This window comes from Chinchilla lanigera, unplaced genomic scaffold (assembly GCF_000276665.1).
Source record: "Chinchilla lanigera isolate Chin_1 unplaced genomic scaffold, ChiLan1.0 scaffold00087, whole genome shotgun sequence".
Lineage (NCBI taxonomy): Eukaryota > Metazoa > Chordata > Mammalia > Rodentia > Chinchillidae > Chinchilla > Chinchilla lanigera.
The window spans coordinates 8014209-8041158 of record NW_004955488.1 but is presented as its reverse complement, the minus strand read 5'-3'; the positions used below and the strand labels follow the sequence as shown (position 1 = coordinate 8041158).

At 38.6% G+C, this 26950-nt stretch overlaps 1 protein-coding gene across 1 annotated transcript in view; it reads left to right on the top strand.

Annotated features, from left to right (window-relative positions):
* Window positions 1-26267, top strand: part of LOC102004169 (cell cycle control protein 50A) — a 34326-nt gene extending 8059 nt beyond the window's left edge. The window contains exons 2-7 of the mRNA XM_013504427.1: window positions 13569-13676; window positions 16289-16396; window positions 18699-18786; window positions 19737-19886; window positions 20649-20855; window positions 23642-26267. Coding sequence (XP_013359881.1) covers window positions 13569-13676; window positions 16289-16396; window positions 18699-18786; window positions 19737-19886; window positions 20649-20855; window positions 23642-23838 — 858 coding nt within the window. The 3' untranslated portion in view covers window positions 23839-26267. The remainder of the gene's footprint in view (window positions 1-13568; window positions 13677-16288; window positions 16397-18698; window positions 18787-19736; window positions 19887-20648; window positions 20856-23641) is intronic.
* The last annotated feature ends 683 nt before the right edge of the window (window positions 26268-26950 follow it).

Here is a 26950-nt window from a genome sequence, read left to right as displayed (position 1 = left end):
TGGATTTACGTTAACAGGCAAGTTTCCATTCTGTCATTGTACTGTAAACTATGCCTTATGCACTTTTGACATTGAAAAACCATTATTATGTTTTTAAACCTATGACCTTTATTCCACTTAGTAGCTTCTTTCTAAGATTAGAACTAATACTTTCAGCATAAATTTTGGTTTTTTGAAACCTGAAGGATTGTTGTACCCAACACATTTTACTGCAATCTGTATGTTAGGTCAAGCTACCCTTGAATTTTATTGATAAAGGATATAGCAAGTGTTTGATGGTAAAAGCTCCTAAACTGAGTTTAATTCATCAAGAATTTTAGTCAGTGTTGCGCATGTTCAATATACAGAGTGCCTCTTCAGCACAGTGGGTGATTGAAAAAGTTTGGGAAGAGCCTTCTTTACTTTTTTCAGCAGAGACCTTTCTTAAGGTCTCTGGAATCTTTGGAAAGATACAAGACAAACATAACAAGAAACCTAAGTTTTGCTGTGTTGAGTGGCACACACAGAATAGCCTTAGCACAGTTCTTCAAGGAAAGACAAGATCTCATATGTCTCTAATGAGGAAAGCCAGGAATTAGGCATACAGCTGGGATTTGAAGGGCAATTAGTATGTCTAAAGGAGATTTGCATACATTCCAATAAAGAGGATTCATGTGAGCAAGGATTTAGTGACAGGAAATCAAAGGGTATATAAACAAAACAGGAGGTAAGGGCAAATTAGCTGGTGCCAGGTTGTGGATAGTCTTGGGTATTCAATAGCAAGTGTGATGTGACTGACACAATGTATATTGTGATTCTAGGGGTTTTAGGAGCTCAAATACAGTACTTTACTCATGTTAATTACCTATTTTTTTGATCCACCTCTATATAGATTAAAACATAACTAACAAAGCCCCTTTTGTCAGGTTATATCTTAAAGCAGCTTTTATAGCTTGATACCTTAGCAAATTTTTGAAAACTAAATTTCGATGATGGAAGTATTTTTTGTTTGTAAAAATGAGTAAAATGCTATATAAAAATGTATGGAAATTTGTAGTTACTGTCTTCTCTGTAATTTCACTTTCTGAGGTTCATTAGCTATCTTCAATTATGGTTTAGAAGTATTAAATTAAAATTCCACAGGTAAACAGTTCATAAGTTTCAAATTCAATGCCTTGCTGAGCAGCTTGACGAAATTGAGTACCACCTTTGTTCAGCGGTCCACACAGTGTGTTACCCAGATGTTAGTTAGGGAGCTGTTGTACTTGTCGGGTTGACTGTTGGAGTGCTCAATGCTTGTATTCAAGTAACTCTTATTTTACTTTAGGGTGGTGCCAAAGTATGAAAGCAGCGGTGCTGGTAATTCACATGTGCTAAAGAGAAGCCATAAATTGTTTTAGGTGAAAAGATTAAGTTCTTAACTTAATAAGAGAAGAAAAAAAATATACTGAGGTGGCTAAATTCTGTAGTTCAGGAAGGTATTTTGAGAGAGATCTTACTTAACTTTTGTTACAGTGTATTGTTAGTTTTTTGTTCTATTAATGTTAATCTCTTACTGTGCCTAATTTATGAATTAAACTTTACCGTAGTGTGTAGTAGAGGCAAAAGCGTAATGTATATAGGGTTTGGCACTACCCCTGGTTTGGGGCATTCACTGGGGGTCTTGGAATGTGTCCCCCACAGATAATGTGGGGGAAGGGGACTACTGTATTATAAGATTTTACTTCAACTCTGCATAGTCCTGGTGTGATGGCTACCTATTACAACAAAGTTGTTTTAAATCTGTATTTTAGATTTTAAAGATGAATTAATCATACTGTTTAAAATATTAGCATATTAATAACTGGTGCCAATTTTATTTTAAAATATCTTTCAAATTGGCTTCCATATTTAAATTACCATAGGCTGCATGTTAGTTGAGATTGTGGGAAGGAGCAGGTTTAGTCTAATTGTAAGAAAAGCAATTTTGGAGCTAGATAGATCTGACTACAAACAGGTTGAGTTATTGAATGGATTGAATTGTGTTCCCCCCAATACTGTGTTGAAATCCTAGCTGGGTACCATTATTATTTGGAAATAGAGTCCTTGCAGGGGTAAACGTGTTAAGATGAGGTCCTTAGTGTGGGATATGAGCAGTGTGCTTATAAGAAGAGACAGACACACATAGAGAAGATGGTGTGAAGTCACAGGGAGAGGTAACACCGTGTAACACAGGAACAAAGATGGGGTGATGTATGTGTTACTTAATTCACTGACCATTTCTAATTGTGGGATTGTGACTCACTGATCGAATTAGTAGAGCCCTACCTCATGGTTCCCACTTAGATTCTCTAACTTACTGAAGCATGATGATTTCATGTGAACCATAGACATTTTGTTTTGTTTGAGACAGTGTCTCACCATGTAGTTCATGCTAGCCTTGAACTCACATATGAAGCTCAGGCTGGCCTTGACTTCGTGGTGATTCTCCTACCTCAGCCTTCCACGTGCATCACCATGCTCTGCTGAACGATGGAATTTTTTTTGTTGTTGTTTTGTTTTGTTTTGTTTTTTGTCTTTTTGAGACAGGATCTCCCTGTGTAATTCAGCCTGTCCTTGAGCTCACTTTGTAGCCCAGGCTGGTCTCAGACTCACAACAATCCTCCTGCCTCAGCCTCCTCAGTGCTGTGATTACAGGTGTGTGCCGCCATGCCCGGCATGATGGAATTTTTTTGAGGAGATGAAAATTAAACTTTTATGTAGCTGTAAGTTTAGAATTGAACTTCTGATGGTTCATTTTGGTTGAATCTTTAAAAATAAAATGATTTTACAGTGATTATGAATTTTTAAAATGTTTACTTTTACATGTTCCTTTTTATAACGTTCTCAATAATTTAAGTGTGGCTTATTCTTTCTCTGGTTTTCATTAGTATTTATATATTTGCAATATATAGTAAATATATTCATTGTGAGGGAATTGGCACATACCCATGTTGCATCTTGATCCTTTTTTCTTTTCCTCCCCTGCTTCCCATGTCCCCTCACCCCCAGGTCCCCTTCCATCCTTCCAAAGAACCAACTCTTTGATTCATTAATCTTTCATTATTGGGTTTGTGGTATTTTTTTGGTCTCCGATTTCATTATTTTCTGCTTTGATCTTTATAATTTCTTTCCCTTCTGTTAGTTTCAAATTTGGATTGTACTTGTTTTTCCAGGACCTTGAGATACATCTTTAGCTTACTTATTTGGGATCCCTCTGTTCTTTTTTACGTGTACATTTACAGCTATAAACTTCCTGCTTAGAAATGCTTTCATTGTATCCCACAGGTTTTGGTATGTTGTGCTTCTATTTTCATTTGATTCTAGAAACTTTCTTGTTTCTTCTCTAATTTCTTTTGTGATCCATTGATTACTAAATTATGTATTATTAAATCTCCATGTATTTTTGTAGTTTCTTTTGCTGTTCATTTCTAATTTCATTCCTCTATGATCTGATGACATTCAGAGGATTATTTCAGTTCTTTTGTGTTTTTAAACTTTTTTTTTGCATGCTTCATGGCCTAAGACATACAGTAGTGTATTTTGGAAAAAGTTCCACATGTTTTTGAGGAAAATATACAGGTATATTCTGTTGTTGGATGAAGTAGTCAGTAGGTATCTATTAAGTTCCTTTGTGCAATGGTATGGCTTAACTCTGATTTTTTTTGGGGGTGTGGGTCTGGTTAATTGTGAGAGTGGAGTGTTGAAGTACCCCACTGTGGTTGTATTGGTGTCTGTCTGTCCAGTAATTTTTGTTTTATAAAGTTGAGTGAGCTGACATTTGGTGCAAAGATATTTACAGTTGTTATCTCTTCCTGTGGAATTGTTTCCTTTACCAGTGTGTAGTGGCCTTCTCAGTCCTTTGTGATCAGTTTTGGCTTCTGAAAAGAAGATAGACTCCTGCTTATTTTTGGCACCACTTGAATGGAGCATCATTTTCCATCCTTTCACTTTCAGTCTTTGTGCATCTTTTTGGAAGAGGTGTATCTGCTGTAGGTTGTGTTTTGTTTTTTGATAGGTGAGTTGAGACCACTGACATTGACAGGTATTGAATCTTGTCATTGCATTATTTTTACAGTTCTGATTCTTTTTTTTTTTTTTTTCTTTTGTTTAACTGCTCTTTGGGCTTTTTGGTGCTGGTGGCCTCCCTGTGTCTGAGATGCCCATAAGCATTTTCTGCAGTGCTGATTTAGTACTGGTGCATTTCTGTAGAATTTACTTATTGTGGAAGGTCCTTACTTCTCTGTCAGTTTTGAAGACTAATTTTGCAGGATATAAGAGCCTCAGCTGACAGCTGTTTTCTTTTAGGACTTGAAAATCTTTGTTCCAAATTCTCCTGGTCTTTAAGATTTGTGCTGAAAACCTGCAGTTTGCTGATAGGCTTGCCTTTGTAAGTTACTTGCTGTTTTCTCTACCAGCTTTTAATATTGTTTCCTTCGGTTGAATTTCTGGAATTGATTGTGATGTATTGTGGAGATTGAATTTTTTCCCTAGATTTGGAAAATCTTACTACTGTGATTTCAGTGAATAATTTTTTTATACTTTTTGAGTTATCTTCTAATTTTTCCTCTATTCTGATAGTTCTGAAGGGTTTTTGTTTGTTTATTTGTTTGGCTTTTTTAGTCATCTAACAGCTAGTAGATCCACCTTATGGTATCTTGTCATTTTTAGGGTATTGTTAAACTTAAGATTTTCTGTATCCACCTAGTCTTCTATTTTTTTTTTTTTTTTTTTTTTTTTTGGTTTTTCTCCGGTACCGGGAACCGAACTCAACTACCTTGCACTTGCCAGGCAGGTGCTTTGCCACTGAGCTAAATCCCCAGCCCCCCTAGTCTTCTATTTTTTATACTGTCCATACAGTGGTCAGCTACCCTTGCTTTCTTACTGTACTTTCTAATTCTTTACTGAAGTGGTCTTTTATATCGTGTATTACCATGCTTAGCTTAGTTTATTATTTTTTTTTCTTTACACTTACCAAACAGTTTATTACTAAAGTCCTTTATTGTTAAACATCTTATGTATTTACTTATGTTTCTTCTATGTCTCCTCAAATATTTTGATCATTTGGTTTTTGAGTTCTTTCCCTATAGCCTCTACTTTAGTATCTGTGAGCTCAGCTTTTGGAGAGTTAGGGGTTTGGGGATCATCTTACTGCTGTGCTTTCTCATGTTTGTATTGTTTTTTTGTGGGTTGAAGATCATTTAGGGTAGGGAAACCCTTACTGCTATGGAGATCTTTTTAGTTAGATTCTGTCTTCTTGTAATGTGTCCTTGGGTTGGTTATGTTTGGTTGTTTATAACCCTCTTCAACCTATTTGACATAATATTTGAGGGTCTTGGTGTCCAGCCTTCTTATGGGGGCTTGATCCCCACCTCCGCTTGTGTTTGCAGAGACAGAACCTCCTCCTCAGGAGCCAGGATTAGTATTCTAGACTGCTTCATTCTTTTCTATGCATTGTCTTCAGTTTCTTTGTGGGTTCTAGTTTGCCTGTTGATTCTTTCCTTTTATGTGATGACTACACTAGAGTTATCACTGCTTTGTAAAGCAACTAGCTTACTTTGGTACTGTCTACCAGGGCTTGCCTACATTATACAAATTACCTAGTCTGCAATGGTAATAATCACAGTGGAAAATTTAGTAACTATGTTTTTAAGAGTAGAAAAGATTTATTCAGGAATAGGGAAGGTTGATTCAAGAATCGCTCTTGAGAGACAGGAGGGGTCCTGAGTGCATTGCTGCTGAGTTCATCTCTCTGAGAATGCTTTATAGGGAAGAGTCATGAGGTGGGTACAACATGGGTCAAACTATAGTCAACGAATAAAACTACAAATATACCTGTTTAGCTAATATTGATCCAGTGGGGAAGTAGGGCATATAGTAGGGGCGTATGGATGACATCCTTAACCTTGGTCGGTAATCTATAGTTTTAGTCTTATCTTTAGTCTTAGTGTTAGTAGTCTTAGTCTTAGTGGGTGGGAGAGGAAAAATAGGTAATGGCCTATTTCTATAGGAAATCCCAAAAAGGTGGTGCCAATTACAGCATAATCTCAAACTTCATTCATCCCTTAGGGAAGTATGTAAATCTGGCCATTGTGAATTTAATCTCAAGATCTTACCTTCAGATGCACCTCCTGCCACAGTTTTAATGTGTTCTCATCCTCTGCATTGACTTCCTTGAGAGCCCAGTCCCTTTCTGACTGTAAATTAATTCTTATCTAACTTAGCTGCCTATAGTATCCCCCACTCTGAGGAGCTGTCCCTAACTGTGTTTAGGGGAGAATGGGTGGAGTTTCAGTCTAGCTGCCATGAGCTGAGAAGGGTAGGTAGGGTAGACCGCAGTCTCCAGAGAGGTAATGGGCCTTGGATAGAAGTCATTCTTGGTTTAGCAGTTATGAACTCCCTTTGCAAGGTTGATCTGGTGGGTCCTGGTAAAAGGAGTCCAGCACATTTGTCTTGGCTTCATTTGCATAATCACTGGACGTTTGTCAGCCTCTAGGTGAAAATAAACAAGGTTTTCCACGAGAATAAAGCACATGTGACCAAAGCATGAGCCCCAGATAGAAAAACAGATTATGGAAAAGTACCACCTCCAGACACTGCCCTTAAGGGATTGGAATAGCAGTTGTAACCAGCTGGCTCTTACACCTTCCTACTTAATGATTGAGGCTACTATAACTCTGACATTTCTTTGTTACAAGTCTTTCCAGTTTTAGCAGTAAGAAGATGTTGCTTTTAAGGGGCAATTTTAGTGAAGGAATTTAAAGACTTTTTTTTTGTACCAGGAATCGAACTCAGGACCTTGCACTTGCCAGTCAGGCGCTGGGCTGCTGTGCTATATCCCCTACCCAAAGATTTCTTTTTGAGCTTTTATAGCTTTCAATGTAGCTTTGTAGCTCATTGAATCATAATAATAGTCAGCATAGCTGGAAAAGGGCAGCAGGGGTTGGTGATTGGAACCCTTTTCTATATCTAGCCTTTATTACTATGGTATATATAAAACCATCTTTTGGTTATACTTTTCTGCTGGGTTTTTAAGGCCAAGATAAAGTGAGACCTGTGTTAATAAAAATTAACCTCTTGCTATCTATCAAGGTCAGTTAAGGCTTTTCAGACCTTACTTTTGGAACCATATATACAGCCCTTTAGCTCCTCTGTCAAGGTCAGCTCCAGGATGCGTCACGGTCTTGCTTGACCATGTAGCTTCCTATGAAAGCATGGGAGGCCTCTCCCTCTTTGGTAACCCTCCTTTTTGGCACACTGTGCATGGGTTGACTCTTGTTCCCTGGGGTCCAACGGTCTCCTTGCTCAGGAAGTTGGGTGACTCACCAAAGTTGTAGGATCTTGTAGAAAAGGTCCTCTCATGTCCTGGCTTTTTGTTGTCCTTGGAGGGCCAGGGCGAAAATATTGGCTGTCTTCTTAGCCCAGTTATCTTTCTAGTTTTGGTCTCCAGACCTCAGTATTTGAACACCCAGAAGAGAAGATGAGTTATATTAGTATTATAGTGGGAGTAGGTTTAATTTTATGTTCTTATTTAGATGTTGAGCACCTTGAAATATATAGTATGACTGATGAACTGTTATTTCTTTACCAATCATGGTTGTCTTAGAAGTTGAATCCCTGCAGAATGTTAACAGATAATAATTATAAAGTTTTATAAAGAAAACCTGAAGGAGCTGGGGATTTAGCTTAGCAGTATAGTGCCTGCCTGGCAAGCACGACATCGTGAGTTCGATTCCCGGTACCAGAAAAAAAAAAGAAAAAAAAAACTGAGATTAAGGGGCACATAGCATTTTAACATGACAATCATGATGCATCATTATCTCTGAAACACATTTAAATGTCGATCTTAATGTAGAATGGTTCTTTAGTTATCTTTATCCACTTACAAGATATTAAATGACATAAAGAAACTTCTGCCTAATGTGTTACCTTTTAAGTATTTGTTGCTACAGAGTGATATTTAAGCAGAATGTATTTGTTTATAATATAGTTTACAGATTATTGATGTCTAGTCTCTAATCACTAGAGTGACACTGTCTGGACTGCCTGCCCAGTGTTTAGGTACCTCTAACTGTTTTAACACAGTTACATAACAGTCACAAATGCAAGCCTGAAAACATATTCACATCATGTGGCTGGCTGTTTCATGCTGGACTGACATGTACATTCCACCACAGACAGCTGGAACACAAGTCAGGGAGTGCCAGATATTTGAGCCTAAAAAGTTTACCATTGTACACAACTTTAACCTGGAAGTCAGCAGTATAATAAGATGTATTTTGGTTTTACATCTTTGAAAGCCTGTACACTTGGGAAACAAATATGCTATTTATTATACCATGAGGTTAGACAAACAACAGTAGATAGACATTGTGTTTATGAAACCAATCTTTTGGTATTCTCTTGGTTACCTAAGATGTTATTCTCTTGGTTACCTGGATGGGAATACATTACTAACTTTAAAGAATCATCCTTGCCAAGTGATTCAAAATAGCCTACTGTTAAGCTATGTGAACCACTAGCACGTGAGATAATATCTTGAGTGTTTATTTATCTATAAGCCATCTTAAGTAAAACTTTTGGAGGGTGATGTATACTTAAACATTAGCACACCAGAAACCCACATACTAACCTAAATCACATGCAACCTTTATGTTATCAGACTTTAAGGTTTTTTATTCCTGTATATGCCTCGAGTTTGTCAGTCTTTATCTGGTAATATTTTAAATGAGTTTGGCTACCCCAAAAACCTATAGAAATGGTTTTCCATGGAAATCTCAAAAGGAGCCAAAAAAAAAGAAATGATTGCTGAGCTAAAAAAATACTTTTCTTAAAGCAGCTACCGGTGTTTTAACCAGTTATTAATACACATTGAACAGGTGGACATCCATAGGATGATTACATTTACATTCTCAAATGTATGTGGCCAAATTGACCTACGATAACACTTTTACAGTTTTAGCTTTGTAACTATAATGGACCAGTCAGAACTTTTTATAGGTCAATTAAAAGAGATCCCTTGTAATAAGAATCAGAAAGAAAAACCTTTTACACCTGTGAAACCAAAGAGTGTTTTTAAGATGGGCTTTAGGCTGATGGTTTATCTTATTGGAATAGCCAGCTATACAGGCTTCTTGTTTTTGTTTTGATAGCCACAAGTGATAGTCAAAACTGCTGTCTTATACCCACATGTAACTGTACCCTCCAAGGGACAGGCTGGTAAAGATATTTTGATATTCTCTTGGTTACCTAACATCCTGGATAGAAGTATATTACTAACTTTAAGGACACCTTTACTCTTATCAAGTGATTTAACTATTTCCGGAGGACTGCTCAGGTCAGGTTTGGGTGTAGAAGGAGACTAGGTGACACTGTTTGGAGCTAAGTGTGTATTCCAAACAGTGGGTGAAGAAGGCCTGCCAAGGCTCCACTGTGCCCTGGCACAGATGTCTGTCCAGGACAGTTTCTTCTAATTTTGAAAGAATCGGGGAGAGAAGCCATCCCTGTCTGCCCAATTGCTCTACGCCCATTCTGAGGCATCCCTTAGCTTTCATCCTGTCCAGTGCCAGCAGCAGGAACTGGGAGTTTGAGGAAATGGCCAGAACCAGGTTAGCCACTCTTACTGTGTGCCTGGGCTCCCTTCCTTGTGATCTTGTGACCCTTGGACTGTATTTAGCTATAACCTCAGTTAGGATGCCTCAAAGAATGATGGGTAGCCTGGCAAGATATTCTGGAAGGAAATCGTGACAAGAGAGAGGCAGTTCTCTGGGGACTAGGGGCATGGTTATTCTTTAATATATATTTTTTTAAATTGTTATTAAAGTTTTAAAGTCCCCTAGGGGAGCGCTAACATTATCTTTTCCCAGCGCCGCTGTCTAAAATAAGACGACAAACTATCTTGTAACCATCAAACAAGTGGAGTAAGGAATACAAGTAAATTCCCCAATTAGTAAAAATAGAGCATATACAAAACAGAAATACAGGGCCCTGGCTGCAAAAATAAAATGTCCCATCAAAGAAACAGAGAAACATCATAACCTCCACACATTCTCAGCCTGAACCTTTTACCACTTTAACAAAAAGACAAGGCACAAGCAACTGACACGCAAGATGACAATTTTCATTACCTGAATGAGTCACGGTGCAGTTAAAATACTTAGGGGTACCATGAATCAAAAGGAAATTCATGTCTCCTTCCAGAGATCTCAGTGGTGCCTCCGGATGATACAGGAGGGCTACAACTCCTGACACCTGCTTGCTATCAGATGGACTGAGTTTGTGTCCCCTGAAATCGAAGAGTAAGTTCCAAAGGACAAAGGAGGTTAGGAGTGGGAAAGACCTATTGGGGAATAGGAATAGCTCCTGAGAGACGGGTGGGGTCTCGAGTCATGACTTATTTTGAGTCTTCTGTAGGAAGCAGTGTAATTCATGTTATTTCCTCTGAGGGAAGAGCATGGACAATTACTTGGTTCTCTAGAACCAGCTTTCTCAGTGACAAAGCAGAGAAGTTTGCTGCTGTGATATCATAAAACTCATAAACTCATAAAACTAGTTCTGTGTTGTTACCTGGGGCAGGTTAATGTTAGCCTGATGTCTGCTGTACCCGATGTCTCTGGAATGAGCTTGTTGTGGCTGCAGTTCTGTTCCTCACATGGGTGCCAGTATCTATAAGATGGTTGCTACCACTGGACACTTTCTATGCTGTTACTACCAGGAATCTGTTTGCTTTCAGTGTTCTGTTACCAGGAGTGGGCTGGGATGGTTCTCTCCAGTGCTATCCATTTTGTCTGTCCATTTCTGGGCAGGAAAGCCACATTGTTGTAGGTTACAGTGGCCTAAAGTTACAAGACCTTTAGTTTGTACTGTGTAATCTAATTCCACCCTGCCCCCAGACTTAAATTTTTACTTTGATGGCCAGTTTTATGAATTATGCTGAAAAAGGATTAGATATCTGAAGAACTCCTGGTTGATTTTGAGATCTTTATCTCTCATTCAGAACTTTATTTGAAGTCCTAAATTCATGTACCTTTTGGGTCTATTTTTTAGGTGCTAGGCCCTCATTCAGAGATGCATTGCTTTGTCCTGTGCTGTCTCGTGTGGGTAAGATTTGGAGAAACTTGCTGACGACTAGACTAGATTGTTTCCATGGTGCTTGTCCCGAGATAGCCACTGCATTTTAATGACTGATGTATGTCTATGTTAGATGCTGAGCTGTGGGTGCACGGGTGCCACGCTGAATCCTCAATGCCTGGACCATCCCGGCATTCCTTAATGTTAGGTGAATGAGTGCTTATTTGTGATGGGGCATTCAGGAAGACAGGCAGTCTCCATTTCCTAGACTGACGTATTCTGTTGTGTGTTACTTAGTGTTGTTATTCTTCTAGAGAGTCTCTTTAGTCCCTTGTTTACCCTGCAGGACATTCAGGTTACTAAATGTGACTCAGTTACTTAGTTCAGAGAATTGATGGGGAGGGGCTTGGATAGGAGTACAAGAAATCCGGTCTGGAGACAGGGAAGCGGGGGGAGCTTTGAAAGCACGAACAGGCTGCAGGGTGCTGCGGCTGCTGCTGTCGCCCTGGCTGCTGATGGAATCATAGGCACTCCGGCCTTTGCCTCGCAGGATCTAATGGTTTGTGTGGGAGCGTCTGGTTGCTAAGTCCAGATCTTGTGCCCATGGGCTCAGGGAGAAAGGACCCCTTTCTCTCGTAAGCTTCTGAATTGAAAAGTAGAGCTCTGTGTCCTTCCAAAGTTTTCATAGAGGAGAATTCCACAATACTTGCAAGTATATTTGGATGCAGGCAGCTTAATAAGAAAAGAAGAAAGTTCAACTGCTCATTAGAGGTTTCTCTTCATTCTTACGATCTGAGGGTCCTGAGTTCATCTGTCAGAAAGGGCAGGACCATTGTGTGAGAGGGGAGATGGGGAGAAGAGCATGGGTGTTGGAAACTGGGAGGGCTGGGTTCAGACTCTGGCTCAGAGTAACTAGGTGAGTGATTTTTGGAAAATGACCAAACCTTTCCAAGTGAGTTTCATACCCACAGCCTCTCCTCCCCGTCCCCCTATCCTTCCCCTCCCCACTTCCCCCTCCTCCTGCCTTTCCTCCTCATTCCCTTCTTCCTCTGCCTCCTCCACCTTCTCTTCTTTTCTTTTTTCATTTTTGGAGGGGGTACTAGCAATTGAACCCAGGGCTTTGTTCATCCTAACCACTTGCCGTTCCACTGAGCTACCCCCGACTCTGCCCTAGTTTAGGATAAGGAAAATAAAAACAAACGTGGCAGGGCCATTGCACTTTTTAAGTGAGATGATGTGTATTGAATGCTCGCACTGCCTGTGTACACTCAGTATGCATTTGGTAACAGTAGTCAGTAACACATGGTTTGTCATTTGTGGCTCCAGTTTACCTTCTTATCCTTGTTGCATTTTCTTCCAGTATAAACTTGCTGTAAATCCAGACTGTTCATGCTCACTGTCCTTACATGTGCCTTGTATTTTATTCCTTATTTCTTTTCTAATGGCGCCCCTTTCTCTGCTTCACCCATCTTTGATGGGTCTGTTCAAGTCCTTCTTTTCAGTGAAAACCCCGGTCAGTTACTACCTGTTGCCCCTCTCTGTGGTAGCGCAATTGAGTGCTGACTCTGAGCATCCTGAGTTAGCAGTTTAAAGGCGCGGTACCCAGGAGCGCCCCTAGGTCAGCTACAGATCCAGTCTGGGTCCCCCACACTTCCTGCCAGCTGCTCCCAGCGGACTCCGAGCCCAGGGCTTTCCAGGATGCCCTGACCCCTCCCCCTGTAGGAGTGGTGGAGAAAGGGGTCCCAGAAGAGACTCTCGGGGTGAGGTCTGCATGTCCTCTCCCTCTCAGCACAGAGAGCGCCCCACAGTGCAGTGGCCACGCTGACACTCAGGCCCTCTCCAGAGGCTGGGCCTGCCCAGAGCCCCTAAGCACACAGTTGGTGTTTTAGTGACCAGCCCCCATCCCAAACCATCCTGTTAGCATAAACTCTGGTGTGACTCCAGGGGTTTCTGTGTAACAGAGATGATCCAGTCACCTGGGGAACGCCAGGGTGAAGCTCCCTGTCGGAACTCAGGATGAAGAGAAGACAGGTTCAGTACTAGGTTTTGGAAAAATAGTAGCTCCTGAAAACCTAATTGTTTTTAAGTTTGAAAGTGTGCAGAATGCTGAGATGACTGGAAGTGTTTAAGGTTCTAATATTTAAGAGGAAAAGCTGATTTACTGATCTCTATTAATCAGAATTATAATAGTTTAGACTTAGTAGCTGTTTAATGTGAATGTATCCTATGGTTTGAGTTTTGTGTTTATGCTTGTATGTTTTGCTTTGGTACAAAGGAGAGAGGATTTTGATCGTGAAGATTAGCCAGTAGAACAGCTGAGGACACTTTTCAGTGTTTAATACCTTACACTGTTGATGTAAACAGATGACCTTAAAAACAGTTTTGTCTGGGCTAAAGGTTGCTTCGTTGGAGCTATTTTGCCTCTTAATAGCAGGTTATTTCAGATTGTCTTTGGTGTCCACTTTCTCCAAGGAAGTGCTTAGTTACATTTTCTCTTACAGATTGATTACACCGGAACGGAGCCTTCCAGTCCGTGCAATAAATGCTTGTCCCTGAATGTGACACCTTGCTTTTGCACCATTAACTTCACACTGGAAACGGCATTTGAGGTCTGTGTTACCAAGTAAGGTGTTAGAAGAGCTATGCTTTAAAAAGTGCTAATGTTGTTCTGTTGTTTCACTAGGTTGTTTTTTTTTTTTTTTTGGTACAAAAGGCAGTTTTGAAATTGTTTGGAATCTACATTTTTAAAAATAATTGTTTAATATGCTTGGCTGCTACATTTTTGTGTCTGATAATTAAACACATATATTTGAATGGTTTACTTAGTACTTTGTTCACAGTATTTAAGTGAAATTTTATCCTTTAGAAAATTTTATAATTGTATAAATCAGTTTTGTGTCATTTATGACTCCATTTACTTTTTAAAATTATTGCTCACATTGTTCTGCATACTTTCAATTATAAAACTTTTTACTTCAGAAAATACACACTAATTCTTCCATTATGTAATTGAATTATTTTTTGTGAGGTATGAGGCATTACAAAAAAGGAAACACTAAAAGTTACTGATTTTTTTTTGTATTTTGATAAGTAGTTCTCTCTCTCTCTCTCTCTCTCTCTCTCTCTCTCTGTCTCTCCAGAGTAATCTGCCATTTTTAGTAGCTGAGCAGATGCTGAAGGATTATAAAGATTCACAATAGGTATAGAAAGACCAGCTTGTGCAGTCTTCTATCTACAACTTGAGCAGGGAACAAAACCGCTTTAATACATGTCAGCTCTTTAGATTTTCTGTGTCTGATACTTTAAAGGCAGCGATAATGTATCAGTTCCTGAGAGATGGCTGCCATCTAGTGGTTGTAGTTGCTCTTCCATCAAGATAAGGACGGGATCGCAGCCTTTGGAGAAAACGTGTAAACTAATTTGGGAGAAAACCGTTCTCCATTTGAAGCAGTGAGGCTTGGGAAGATTTCAGAGATCTGCCCATCAGTCTCCTCTCCCATTCAAAAACACTTGCTTCAGAGCTTTTGTCTGCAAATGTGATCAACCTCAGAGTCACTCTTTTGTAGATTTTTCATTTTTTTCACAAACTTTGAATTAAACTGACCCTTTCGGCAACTTCAGTGATCCTAAAGTAGGTTGTTTTGTCTCGTATTCACTGAAGCAGTCTCCTCTTTTTCCTTCAGTTTACAAATTGAATATACTATACTCTTAATTTATTTTTTAGTTGTACTAAGGATCAGGCCCAGGGCCTCACACATACTAGACAAGCACTCTGGAACTGAGTTACAGCACCAGCCTTTTAAATTTTATTTTTCTGTCCTTTTTAAGGTATTTCACTATGTAGTGCAGGCTGGCACTGAATGTACTGGCCCCAGGCTGGCCTTGCATTCTCACCAGTTCTCTTACCTCAGCCTCTGCATGCTGGGATTACGGATGTGTGTCACCAGGTCCAGCCCTATGCTAATTCTTAATTGAAATACTACCTTTCCCCCCAAAAGAGCATAGTTATCCTGTGATATCATTTTGATATGCCCCCAATTTAAAAAAATCTCCATGTGAACACTTCCTTTATATAATGGGAAAGTTTACATGATGTGACATTTGCAAATCAAGTGTGTCTTCCTGCCCCCTAAGAGAGTGAGCTCAGGGCCTTTTCACTAAGCTACATCCTTAGTACATTTTTTTTTTGACACAGGGTCTCACTGAGTTGCTTCGCGTAGGCTCCGACTTAGGATCCTCGTGCCTCAGGGTCCCAGGGTGCTGGGGTTACAGGAAAGCGCCGCACGCCTATGAATCAAGTTTGAATGATGCTATATATGAGAGAGGAAATCAAATAGAGCATTTATAATATAACGATTCCTTTTAATTAAGGCAAAGAATATAAACAATAGAGGTAACAATTAGAAGGAAGAAAATAGCTTAATAATTTCGCTACTTCTGAGAATTTTGTCATTCAAGGTGGCATCTTAACATCTAAATAACTGTACTGTGTGTAAGTTACCCTTTCTTGCTAAGTTACTTTGAAGTTGGCCTCTCTAAATACATTTAAGTACTTTTCTTGATTTTTGTTGTTGTTTTTTGGGACTGAATCTCACTGTGTGGTACGGGCTGGCTTTGAATTTGCTTATGTAGCCCAGGCTGGCCTCAAACTTACGGCGATCCTCCTTGCCTCAGCCTCCTGCCTCAGCGATCCTCCTGCCTTTGCCTTAATTAATTTTTATATTCTTTACCTTAATCCCCTGCTGGGATTGTAGGCGAGGGGCACCACATCTGGCTCTTGATTATTACATAGTGACTCATTATTAGGATACTTTATTACCAGTTTATTAATTGCTAATATGTAGTATTCTACTGAGAAATTTTATATCCTTACTCAGTTAGTATTTACTTGGACAGTAAATGATAATTTGGCTGTTACCTGTCTGAAAAATTGGTATTAATTGGATAAACAGCAGTCTTCATCAGAAAAAATTTTAGATTGAAAGTAGCTCAGAGGAGGCTAATAGGGTTATTTTTAATGTAAATAGTACTTTTATTTTTTAATTTTATCTATAATTGTACCATTTTTACATTGCTAAGTACTTATAGAATTTACTTATCTTTTATCATCAATGATAAACCAGTAAAGCCCACCTTATTTAGCTTTTATGTCTATGTGAAACAAGCTAATCCATGATACATGTTTTTATATGAAAAATTTTTCCCTTTCCGCTTTTTCTAGGGCAATGTGTTCATGTATTATGGCCTGTCTAATTTCTATCAAAACCATCGTCGTTATGTGAAATCTCGAGATGATAGTCAGCTAAATGGAGATTCTAGTGCTTTGCTTGTAAGTAAAATGGTGAAGTTATGAACATGATGTCTGTGAAATGGGAACACATGGTAACCATTGGCTTAGAAATGTTACTTAATAATGTTTAGTAATTTTTTGTTATTTCTACTTAGTATAGTGAGAGATTTTAGTTAAAATTCTTTTTCTGGGAATATACACAGATTAATTACTTCTTACAGCCAGAAGTAAGATGTAATGGTATTTTGGCTAGTCTGGCATTCTGGATGTGTAAATGTGTTCTGTTTGGGGTTGTTTGTTATTATCGTGCTAGGTGGAAATAGGCAAATAAGCTGCTTTTAATTTCTGGGATTGTGCTTTATAATTGGATGGGCTACTCTTCATTTAATTTTTCTCCTGTGGGATACCTGAGCAGTAAAATCCAAAAGATAGGTTGCTGACAGATGTTGTGCAGATATTTAAAAATACAGATTCCAGAACTCCCCGAAGTCTGATAATGCCAGTGTCTGCTGGGGTGCAGTCCAGGCTGTCTGTGTTTAATGAGCTCTTCTTCTCATGCCCAGTATTACTTAGAACGTGTAGCCTAGGAGTTCTTAGTTTCTTGGTGATCTCAGGCTGTCTGAGCTATGCACAGTCCTTCAGTGTCATCACACATGGTTTTCCCTCTGGATAAACTCTAGTGAAAGTTCACCCCTATCTGCTCAGAAATACTGAGTTCTTTTTAAAGGACATTTGCTGTTCTTGCAGGTGTTTAAAACTTTTTTGCCTGCTGTTTCCATGGCAACTCTTATTTTAGATATTTTTCTATTTCCTTCAGAGGTTGGGTTTTCAATCTAAAGTAGCTGTTCCACTCTTTTCCATTACTCACTCACATAGCATCTGTATAATACTTACTGCAATTTCTAGTTATACATGTTTATTTATTTCTTATGATTTCCTCACTATACTGTAAGCTCATTAGAGCAGAGAGCAGGATTTCCTTTAATCACCATATAGCAGTTGCCAGCTAGCGCTTATTAGCATATGGAAAGCATTTAATAAATACTTGCTGAGTGGCTATAGACATCTTTATTATGGCTCTTACTTTGTATTGCAGTTCGGATATAGATCTGTTTCCTCTGTTGCATTCAGAGTTGCATAAAAGCCAGGATTATCTTTGCTTATATTTTCATGCAGAGATATCTGGTGTGCTATCTGATGTGTATTAGTTACTCACTATGTAACTTTCCTAAGCCATTTAATGCAAACTTGCTTATTTAGTACCTGACATATAGGTAGTAAATAATATTTTCCTTTCTTTTAAAATTTGCCTAAGAATTTAGTAGCTAGAATATACTTACCGTACTGTGAGTTTATTTATATTTAATAGCCTTTTTAAAAAATAGTTTTCATCAAAAGATTCAGAAAATAATAAGCCAGTTATATATTGTCTGTTTTTATGGTCTTGGAGAACTTTATCAATATAAATGACTTAGGGACCAAAGACCTAAGGAATCACGTGTTGCAGATGAGTTCTCTTTTGCACATTTCCTTCTCTTTCTCTTGTTTTTTTCCACTCACATGGTGTTTTTTGCAATGTAGGTACAGAGAATATAGATAAAAGCCAAGTTTGGTTGGTCCTAAGATATAGTTAGCTTCAAATTGAGATTATCTTGGTCTGTTATGTGTCTTAACCCATGGAGCTACTCCAGTATACACTAAAGCTCAGATGCCATGAAGATCCCAAGTTTAACCCGATAGCTGCCGTACATCTTCGAGTTCTTCAGTAGGAACCAAGTCCAGACCAAAGCTCGAGGGCGCCTGGACCATCTCCCAGGCCAGCATTTTCATTTTCCTTAGTTATGTATTCACAGGTTAAGATTACTACAGTGTAGAAGTCTAATGCAGACTCCTTCCTTCCTTTACCAGACATGGGATTCAACCCAGCATTACAAAATTTGAAATTGTTCAGTTGAACATGTTCACTTTATATGTGAGGCTCGGTTTACTCAAGGGGTTTGTCCAAGAAAGCACTCTCACCTTCGTGCTTCCAGTTTAAGAGTCCCCTTTATTGTGTTAGCACTGGATCAACAATAGACTGTTTCTTAGTTTTTCTGAGACAGAAAATGTTTTGTGGTTTCTGCGTTAATTTCAACATCCAAGAAATACTAATTTGGTAATATTGCAAGTTGCATTAGAGGGAGAATATTTTGAGTATTTCAGTGTCATGTTACTTATAGCCAGCTTTCATTACAGACTCATTTTGCGTTTATTAAAGCCAGGGGTTGAAGTTTAAGTCAAGGGATGATTCAGTTTACAGAGTCTTAGGTAATAATATATCTTTTTTTCCTCTAAAAACCAGAATCCCAGTAAGGAATGTGAGCCTTATAGAAGAAATGAAGACCTACCCATTGCTCCTTGTGGAGCTATTGCCAACAGCATGTTTAATGGTATGATATAGAAACAAACATGGAAACAGACACAGACATACCTAATTAGGACAGTTTGTACAATCTCCTCCAGATTGGATAGGCTAATAATCACGAATGAAACTGAGAAATTCAACTTTACAGTTCTAAGTGTTAGGTATGGAGTGGGGTTTATAATGCTTTGAGCATCCTTATATTTAAGAGTAGATTTCTATTTCTGAGAAGAAAGAAGCAAAGATATTTTGCTAATCTTGTGTTCCCGTGTATAATGAAAGCCAGGCTTATATTCCCACGGACTTTGGTTACTGACACCGTTAGAGGGGGATATCATTAATCATTGGAGTTGGATGGAACTGTGTGGGCCATAAACATGAGCCAAACAGTGAATTTTCTACTGGTCACATTAAAAACCCTGAAAAGAAACAAGTGAAATTGATGTTAATAAAAATATTTTTGTAACCCAATATGGCAGAAATACCATTTTGGTATGTAATAGTACATGAAGGTTACTACGATTAATACTACATTTTTATACTAAGTCCCTGATGTGTGTTACATACTTACAGAGCATGTTAATTTGTACTCATCACGTTTCAAGGGTTCAGTAGCCATGTGGGCCTGTGTGCAAAGAGAAATTAATATGCCAGGAGGTATCAGGAATGCATTTTTGAAGAGAGAAAGGCAGATTTGCCTTTGAATTTTACCTGGGTAAATATTAAAGCCCTTGAGCATATCACGTTAACTAGCTGCATAGGAAAGTGACTTAGGTCTTCATTGAGGGAAGAGAATTCACCTAGACTTAGAAAGTTAACATAGCTGATTCACATCTGAATAAAGAGCAGATGTAAATCATGGACCTTCTCTGTCACAACTGCTTTGGGGAGCAAATACCAGTTTCACTTTTTCATAGAAGAAAGCAGGTGTTGTAGATTTTTAGCACATGTTAACTAATACTTCCTTTGTCTTGTTAGATACATTGGAATTGTTTCTGGTCTCCAATGAATCTGATCCTACACCTACGCCTATTGTTTTGAAAAAGAAAGGTATTGCTTGGTGGACAGATAAACATGTGAAATTCAGAAATCCTCCCGGAGGAGGAACCCTGGAGGAACGATTTAAAGGTGAAAATTACTCATATCCCTTACAAAAAAAAAAAAATCAAAACTAGATGCTTTAATGAAGTGTCTTAATTTTTTATCTTTAGTACAAATTTTGTCTTAAAATTTTTTCTTTCCTTAACTTCATGCCAATTTAAGTGAAAGTTCTGATGTATTAAAACACTAAAAGAAATATTTACTTTTAATTGTGAATCCAATTTCTTTTGAGTTTTCTTATAAGCATTTCCGCTATAATCTTGCTGCAAAATTTGTTTTAAACAAGCCTTTATTATTTACAATACAAATTCATTTTTGTTTTGGTGCTACGTTAATTTACCAGTGTGATTTTTTTTTTCTTTTTTTCTTTTTTTTTGATGCAGTATTGTAGATTGAACCCACTACATCTCCACTTTTAAAAAAATTTTTTTGCCATTTTTGTACCTCAACCTGTCAGAGTGCTTGGATAATAGGCCTGTTCTTCTGCAGCTGGCTTGTAAATATTTCTTAACATTACATTTTTGTACTAAGTAATCTCCCTGTTGGTATATACTGAATATTATCATTTTTGTAGTCTCTTAGTTGAAATATCAACCAAGTCTTTGTAAATTTTTTCATTACACAAGGAATTGGTATCACAGGTTTTAAGATCCCTTAGAACGTAAATATATGTGTACCAAAGGTTCACATTGTATATAGCACCTCTTTATATTCATAGAGTGTGACTGCATTGAAACGCAGTACAACTGAATATTTCGTTTCTTTTTCCCTTTCCCACTTGCCTTTAAGGAACAACAAAGCCAGTAAACTGGCTTAAACCAGTGTACGCGCTGGATTTGGACGAAGATAACAATGGCTTCATCAATGAGGATTTCATCGTGTGGATGCGCACTGCAGCGTTGCCCACTTTCCGAAAGCTGTATCGTCTCATAGAACGGACAAATGATTTACACCCAACGTTACCAGCTGGACAGTACTATTTGAACATTACATACAGTATCCTTTTTTGGTTGTGTATGCAGCGTTGAACTTGAAAGGAATCTGCTGCTGTGTTACCCCTGTGCTGTGGTGTGTTACTCTGTGCTTTAGTTTTGCTCCCTGCGTTCTTACAAGTACGTGTGTGTGTGTAGGAATGTTTCTTCTAAGAAGGTCTCAAGGTCTTAAAACTCTAGTATATAGTTGTACGAGGGTTTTAAGCATATCACTTAAAATGTAGGTCGCTTTGTTTATTGAGAAGCTAGAGATTTTTATAAGAGAGACTGTAACTGAGCTTAACACAAAGGCAGTGATTGTACTTAGTACTAAATAGGTGGTGGTCATAAGCTTTTTTAATATATATTTTTAAATGTCAAAAATCAGATGTGCTGGACACAGTGGTATATACCAGAAATATCAGCACACAGGAGGCTGAGGCAGGAAGAGTTTGAGTTCAAGGCTAGCCTAAGCTTATGTAATGAGTTCAAGGCCAATGTGGACTATGTAATACGGAGCTATCTTTGAAAAACAAAAGTCTAGTCAAATCCAAAAATGAAAAAAAAAAACCCACAAAAAATGAGCAGTGGGAGTTAGGCATGGTGGCACACGCTTGTAATGCCAGCACTCCGGCGGCTGAAGCAAGAGGCTCACCATGAGGTTGAGGCCAGCCTGGGCTACATAACCAAGTTCAAGGCCAGCCTGAACTACATAGTGAGACTTGTTCCAAAAACACCAAGCAAAAACAGCCCAAGCAGATGTCTTAATTCATATCAACATAATTGTTCATACTTACGGATCTGTTCATTGTATCAAAAAAATTCATCATCAGCTATGTCGTTTTACATTAGTAAATCAGGTTCACTTTCTGTAGTGATACTTCATTTTTACTGTATTTCAGCACTGTTGTAGGTACTGTCCATGTATTGTTTAATTGCAGCAGTAAGTAACAAGGCAGGTATCATCTTCATGTTATAGGCGGCTGACTTGATTTCGCAGGTAATAATGAGAAGAGTTGGGGTTCAAACCAGAGTATTGACTCCAAAGGCCAGGACCTTCCCTTCAGCCACCGCCACAGGCTGCATCCCTCGCCAGTTCACTCAGGTCATCAGACCAGTCTACACCTGCATAGCTGCAGAGTCTTTTTCAGTGGGGAAATACTTTGTTCCCTGTGTTCTAAATACATCCTTTAATTGCTATTCCATTGTTTATATACTATGTATTGTAAATGAAAAGATGCCTAATATTAGCATATGAATATTTGATGATCTTTGCATCTTTTATTTTTCATAATCTAAATGAGCCATAAATATGTAGTTTTTGGTTTTATATTGGGCTAGTAAATGGTTAAGTTTGTAGACCAGTTTGAGAAGTAACAATTATTTTGGCATCCTAGGTGTTATATCTGAGTGCATAAGGGAACATGGCCCGCGAGCGGCAGAGTGAAAGTCTCAGGTGTCTGAAACAAGGCTCGTGCAGGAGCAGTTTTGGACACACAGACGCACTTCAGGCACTGAGAGAGAGGACATCCTGAGAGGCAGCCCCAGTAGAGGGCAGCTCTGCCACAGCATCTGACAGGTCTAAAAGAATCAAGACAGACACCAGCCTGTCGTCTCCTCCAGCGCACAGTGCAGGAAGTCTGGGCAGCAGGAGTTCTTAGCTGACGGATAGTTGGCCTGCAGGAAGTCTACAGCAGCGTCCCGGGCCCCGGAAGGAGAACTGTCAGGAAGAATGCAGGGTTTCTCGAAGACTGACAGGACTTGGGCCTGCAAGCATCCATAAGATGAGGTGTAAAGTAGGAACTAGATACTGGAATTATGGCAGAAGCCCATCTTTCCAGGGTTAAGACACAGAGAGCCTAGCATGGGTGATTTGATGCTGTGTTGGGTCGTAGAGTGCTGGATTATGTAGAGTTCTTAAAGTCATTCCTGCCTCAGATTAAGGATTAAGACATTGGTAGAGCCGAGCCTGCCATTTGCAGTCACAGAACGCCATCTGTGAGGGTGCAGAGTTGCAGAAACTGTAGAAGTGGATGAAGCCCAGCACTTAATTATAAAATGCTTTTGAAAAAATGGTACTTTTTCAATAGCAACTTCATCCTGTTCTCTCTGTACCTGCTTGTCAGACTCCTGGAACAGATCCATGTAGAAAATACATCTGCTCCTGGGGTCCTCTTCTTAAATCTCCTCTGTAGCCACCTCTCACTTCTGCTGTATCCCAGCCGTCAGCACTGTGTCATGTCATGAATTTTATCATCACCCCAAATCAGCACAAGGCGTCTTGTGTCCTTGGAGCTTTTGGGCCTCATGTTCAGAGCCTCTCACTCTCCTCGCCACATCCTTGTTAGGCGCACTCTTTGAGCTTGCAGATGCCTCCCCTCTCTTAATTCTGTTTTCTCCTGCTCTCTCCATCTGCCCTTCCTGTGTCGCCTTCGTTGCTGTTCCTCCGAAGTATTTTTCCACACTGCATTGTATATTATACTGCATTATATATTGTACTGCGTTATGATACACTGCATTATACTTCTGAAGTTTTTGCTCCTCCTATGAAATGAGAACAAAACCACCTGAGAAACTACTCTTAAATTTTATTGTTTTGGTAGAATATTTTGGTATCACTGCTGACATTTAATTTGCTAACAATCAACCTTTCAAAGTAATGTGTATTTTGTGATTCAGAACATACGGTCCTTATGTGCAACGGAATTATACAAGTGAACTATAAGCAGTTGAATGGCAACTTTAAAATTTATATTTTAAACATTAAGTGACCAGAAATGGAAAAAAAAAATCTTCCTATACCCTCCTCAGATTACCCTGTACATTCTTTTGATGGACGGAAACGGATGATCCTGAGCACTATTTCATGGATGGGAGGAAAAAATCCATTTTTGGGGATTGCTTACATCACCGTGGGATCCATCTCTTTCCTTCTGGGAGTTGTTCTGCTAGTGATTAATCATAAATATAGAAACAGTAGTAACACCGCGGACACAATGGCGTTTTGAGGTTGGCACATAAAACTTTTTTTAAAAAGCAGCCTTTGTCCTTCGCTTCTTCCCTGTGGATGACTTACACAAATAGATGATGGGTGTAACATTTAGCTATGTCCATACCAGTGCTGAAACTAAGCTAAGCTTGCATTTTAATGTTTGCTTCTTACTGGAACTGTGCACAGAATGCATAGCGCTTCTTTCATGTGAAATGCATCTATTGCTTAAATGCTGATGCTGTGTCGATAGTATTATATGGACATATGATACTGTGCATGTGTGCCTGTTGTGTGATGAAAGGGATTGTAAGGTGCATGTGTTGCCAGGTATGGTGGTGCACACCTGTAAACCCATCTCTTGGGAGGTTGAGGCAGGAGGATCACTGTGGATTCACAGCCGGCCTGCACTACATACTGTGACCCTATCTCAAAAAAAAAAAAAAGATGTATGAGTGCAGTCACGTACTAACATCTCAGATTCAGAGTCACAAAAATGGAGAAAGACCAAATCCAATAAAACATGTCTTCATTTTCATGTGTCACATGTAAAGGCATAAAGTACTTCATTTAGGTGGTTCATGTATTGCGTTAGTCTGTTCTAGTTTATTGGTCAGGCTCAGCTTTGATTTCAAAGGGCATGGAAAGTAATGCTCACGTCTAAAAAGGACAGGTGTGTCCTGGACAGAATTGAAATTTCCCCTTTTCACTTGTTAAAACATTGCACTCAGGAGCCCCAACTCAGTTGAAATGTCTCTCTTGTGGTCATTTCCCCTGGAGCTTACGTTTTATAAGGGAAAAGAATAAGGTGAGATGCAGACTCCTTGGCAGACTTTTATCCTCGGCCTCCACTATAAAGTAGAGGTCTGTGGCCAGAGGAGTCTGTTTTCATTCTTGTGGTGTTTAACATCCAGAAACTTACTGCAGCATTGGAAGTACCTCAAGCTCTCCTCACTTGGCAGGTAAGTGTTTTGACTCAAGTGCTAACACTGTATTTCAGAAAATTTTGGAACTTTAATTTCCTCTGTATTTCCTTGAGTTTTTTGCACACGGGTCAAACATGGATGTGTGTACACATTCTCTTCAGTTAATTATCAGTGGTTTTGGTTGATTTTCCAAGACACACTTTAAGGAGATGTTCTGTAACTTTTCTACTTAAGTTCTGGGGATTTGGGAATATGTACATGATAAATTATTATATAAATATGATTGAAGTTATTTACTAACCAGAATTATTTTAATATTGCATATTGAATAAATGCCGTATTTGTTTGCTGTGAAACTATTCTTGAAGTAAGTGTAAACTTAATTTTTCTATATACATGAAAATGTATGTATGGATCAGAGGTGACTTGCATCTTATTTTTACTAAAATAACATGTTTATGTAAAAGGATGCCTGTTATTCAGGGTTTATAATAATTTTCTTTAGTATATTTGAAATCAGAAGGTCTGGGTAATGTATCAGTTTTGATTAATATATGGTTTTTTAAGAAATAAAACATAATGTAACCGTTATAGAAATGTGCCACACTTACTAAGTTTTGTATAACATATGAAATTTACTTAAGACACTTGTAATTCATAGTGACATTTACGCTAAAAACATTACTTGCATGAGTTAATTGGTGTGTGGTTCTCCTCAGATGTGGAGAGTATTCCTTACCTAGATGCGTTCTTTGTTTGGCCAGCCCTTCAGAATGCTGTTTATCTGAAAGTTCTCCTTCCTGCACATGGCAGTCTTATTTTCTGGCACATCAGGAGGAACAGGGATTTCTTCACTCTTTCCAGATTAAGTTTGTGCTGTTTCAGGAGGTCTTCTGTCCTGAGTCTTTTTGTTTTTTTTTAAACTGGGGGACCACGGTTATTGCTAAAGGAACAGTTCGACATTTTCACCTAGCTGAGAAGATGGAATCTTAAAGTATAACTGGAATTTTATCTGTCTCACAAGTATATTGATGGGTCTGAGGTCTCCTGTCATGTGAAGTATAAGGGATTCCTCTTGTTAAATATAAAGAAAATGGGATAGTCAAATGGCCCCTGTGAAACAAGGGGGAGGGAAAAGTTTTCTCTCCTACAGGCCTTTGCTTGCATTTTGGAAATACTGATGTCATGCAAATTTCAAAGAATCTTATAACATTTCAAGACCACAAGATTAAGTAGAAGACTTAGAAAAATACATTAATTTGTAGGGAAGTATTTGGACATGAAAAGTTTCCCTACTGAAGGAATTATTCAGTAAGTAAAAGCTAAGAAATTTCATTGTATTCATAAGGCTGTTTATGAGTAAGTGGGAAAAAATAACTGCACTACCTGTCAGAGAATCATTCAACCAAAGAAGACTCAAGTAGATATTATTTATTGGATAGTGATGGAGTTTGTAACCTTGACTATATTAAAAATAATAGTCTATTGGTATGCTCTGTATTAATAAAAATGAACAAAATTAGTTTTGCTGTATTGAAATGTCTTGCTAAAATAACGGTGTTCCGGTGTTGCTGCTGATATTTTTTTACCGTTCAACTTTAAGCCACGGTTAGTGAGTCTGGGTTTTAACTTCTTCAGGCTTAGATTTAATAAAATTCTATCCATTATTAAATTATTATATTTGTATAAATCACAGGATACATATGTCACTGAGGGAAATCTGTACTTACAGAAGTGGTTATTCTGTTATCTAAGTTACAGACAGACTGGCTAAGGTATTACATCCAGGGAAACATTGGGTAAACAGGCACGCAGGAAATGAAAAGGCTGACCAGTAAGGAGAGGCTGAGCGGTTAGGGCTAATGAATGCTACTCGACCTGCTGCTGCCTCTTCAGGGAAATACTGCCTTAGAATTATCGCATGGCACTTCTTTGTTTGTTACATTATAAAATTTTGTTCTTTACAAACATGGCAATTTTGGGGGCATGGTGGAAGAAATAAGATGTTTGATTTGGGGGCTGGGGATTTAGCTCTGCGGCACAGCGCCTGCCTGGCATGCGCGAGGTTGTGAGTTCAATTCCCAGTACCAGGAAAAAAAAAAAAAAAAGTTTGATTCACATAAATGTGTGTGGTAGAGTTTGGGTGATCTGGAAAAGTGTTTTAAAACCATTTGTTAGCCCATGCATCTTTCAGTAAATACAAAA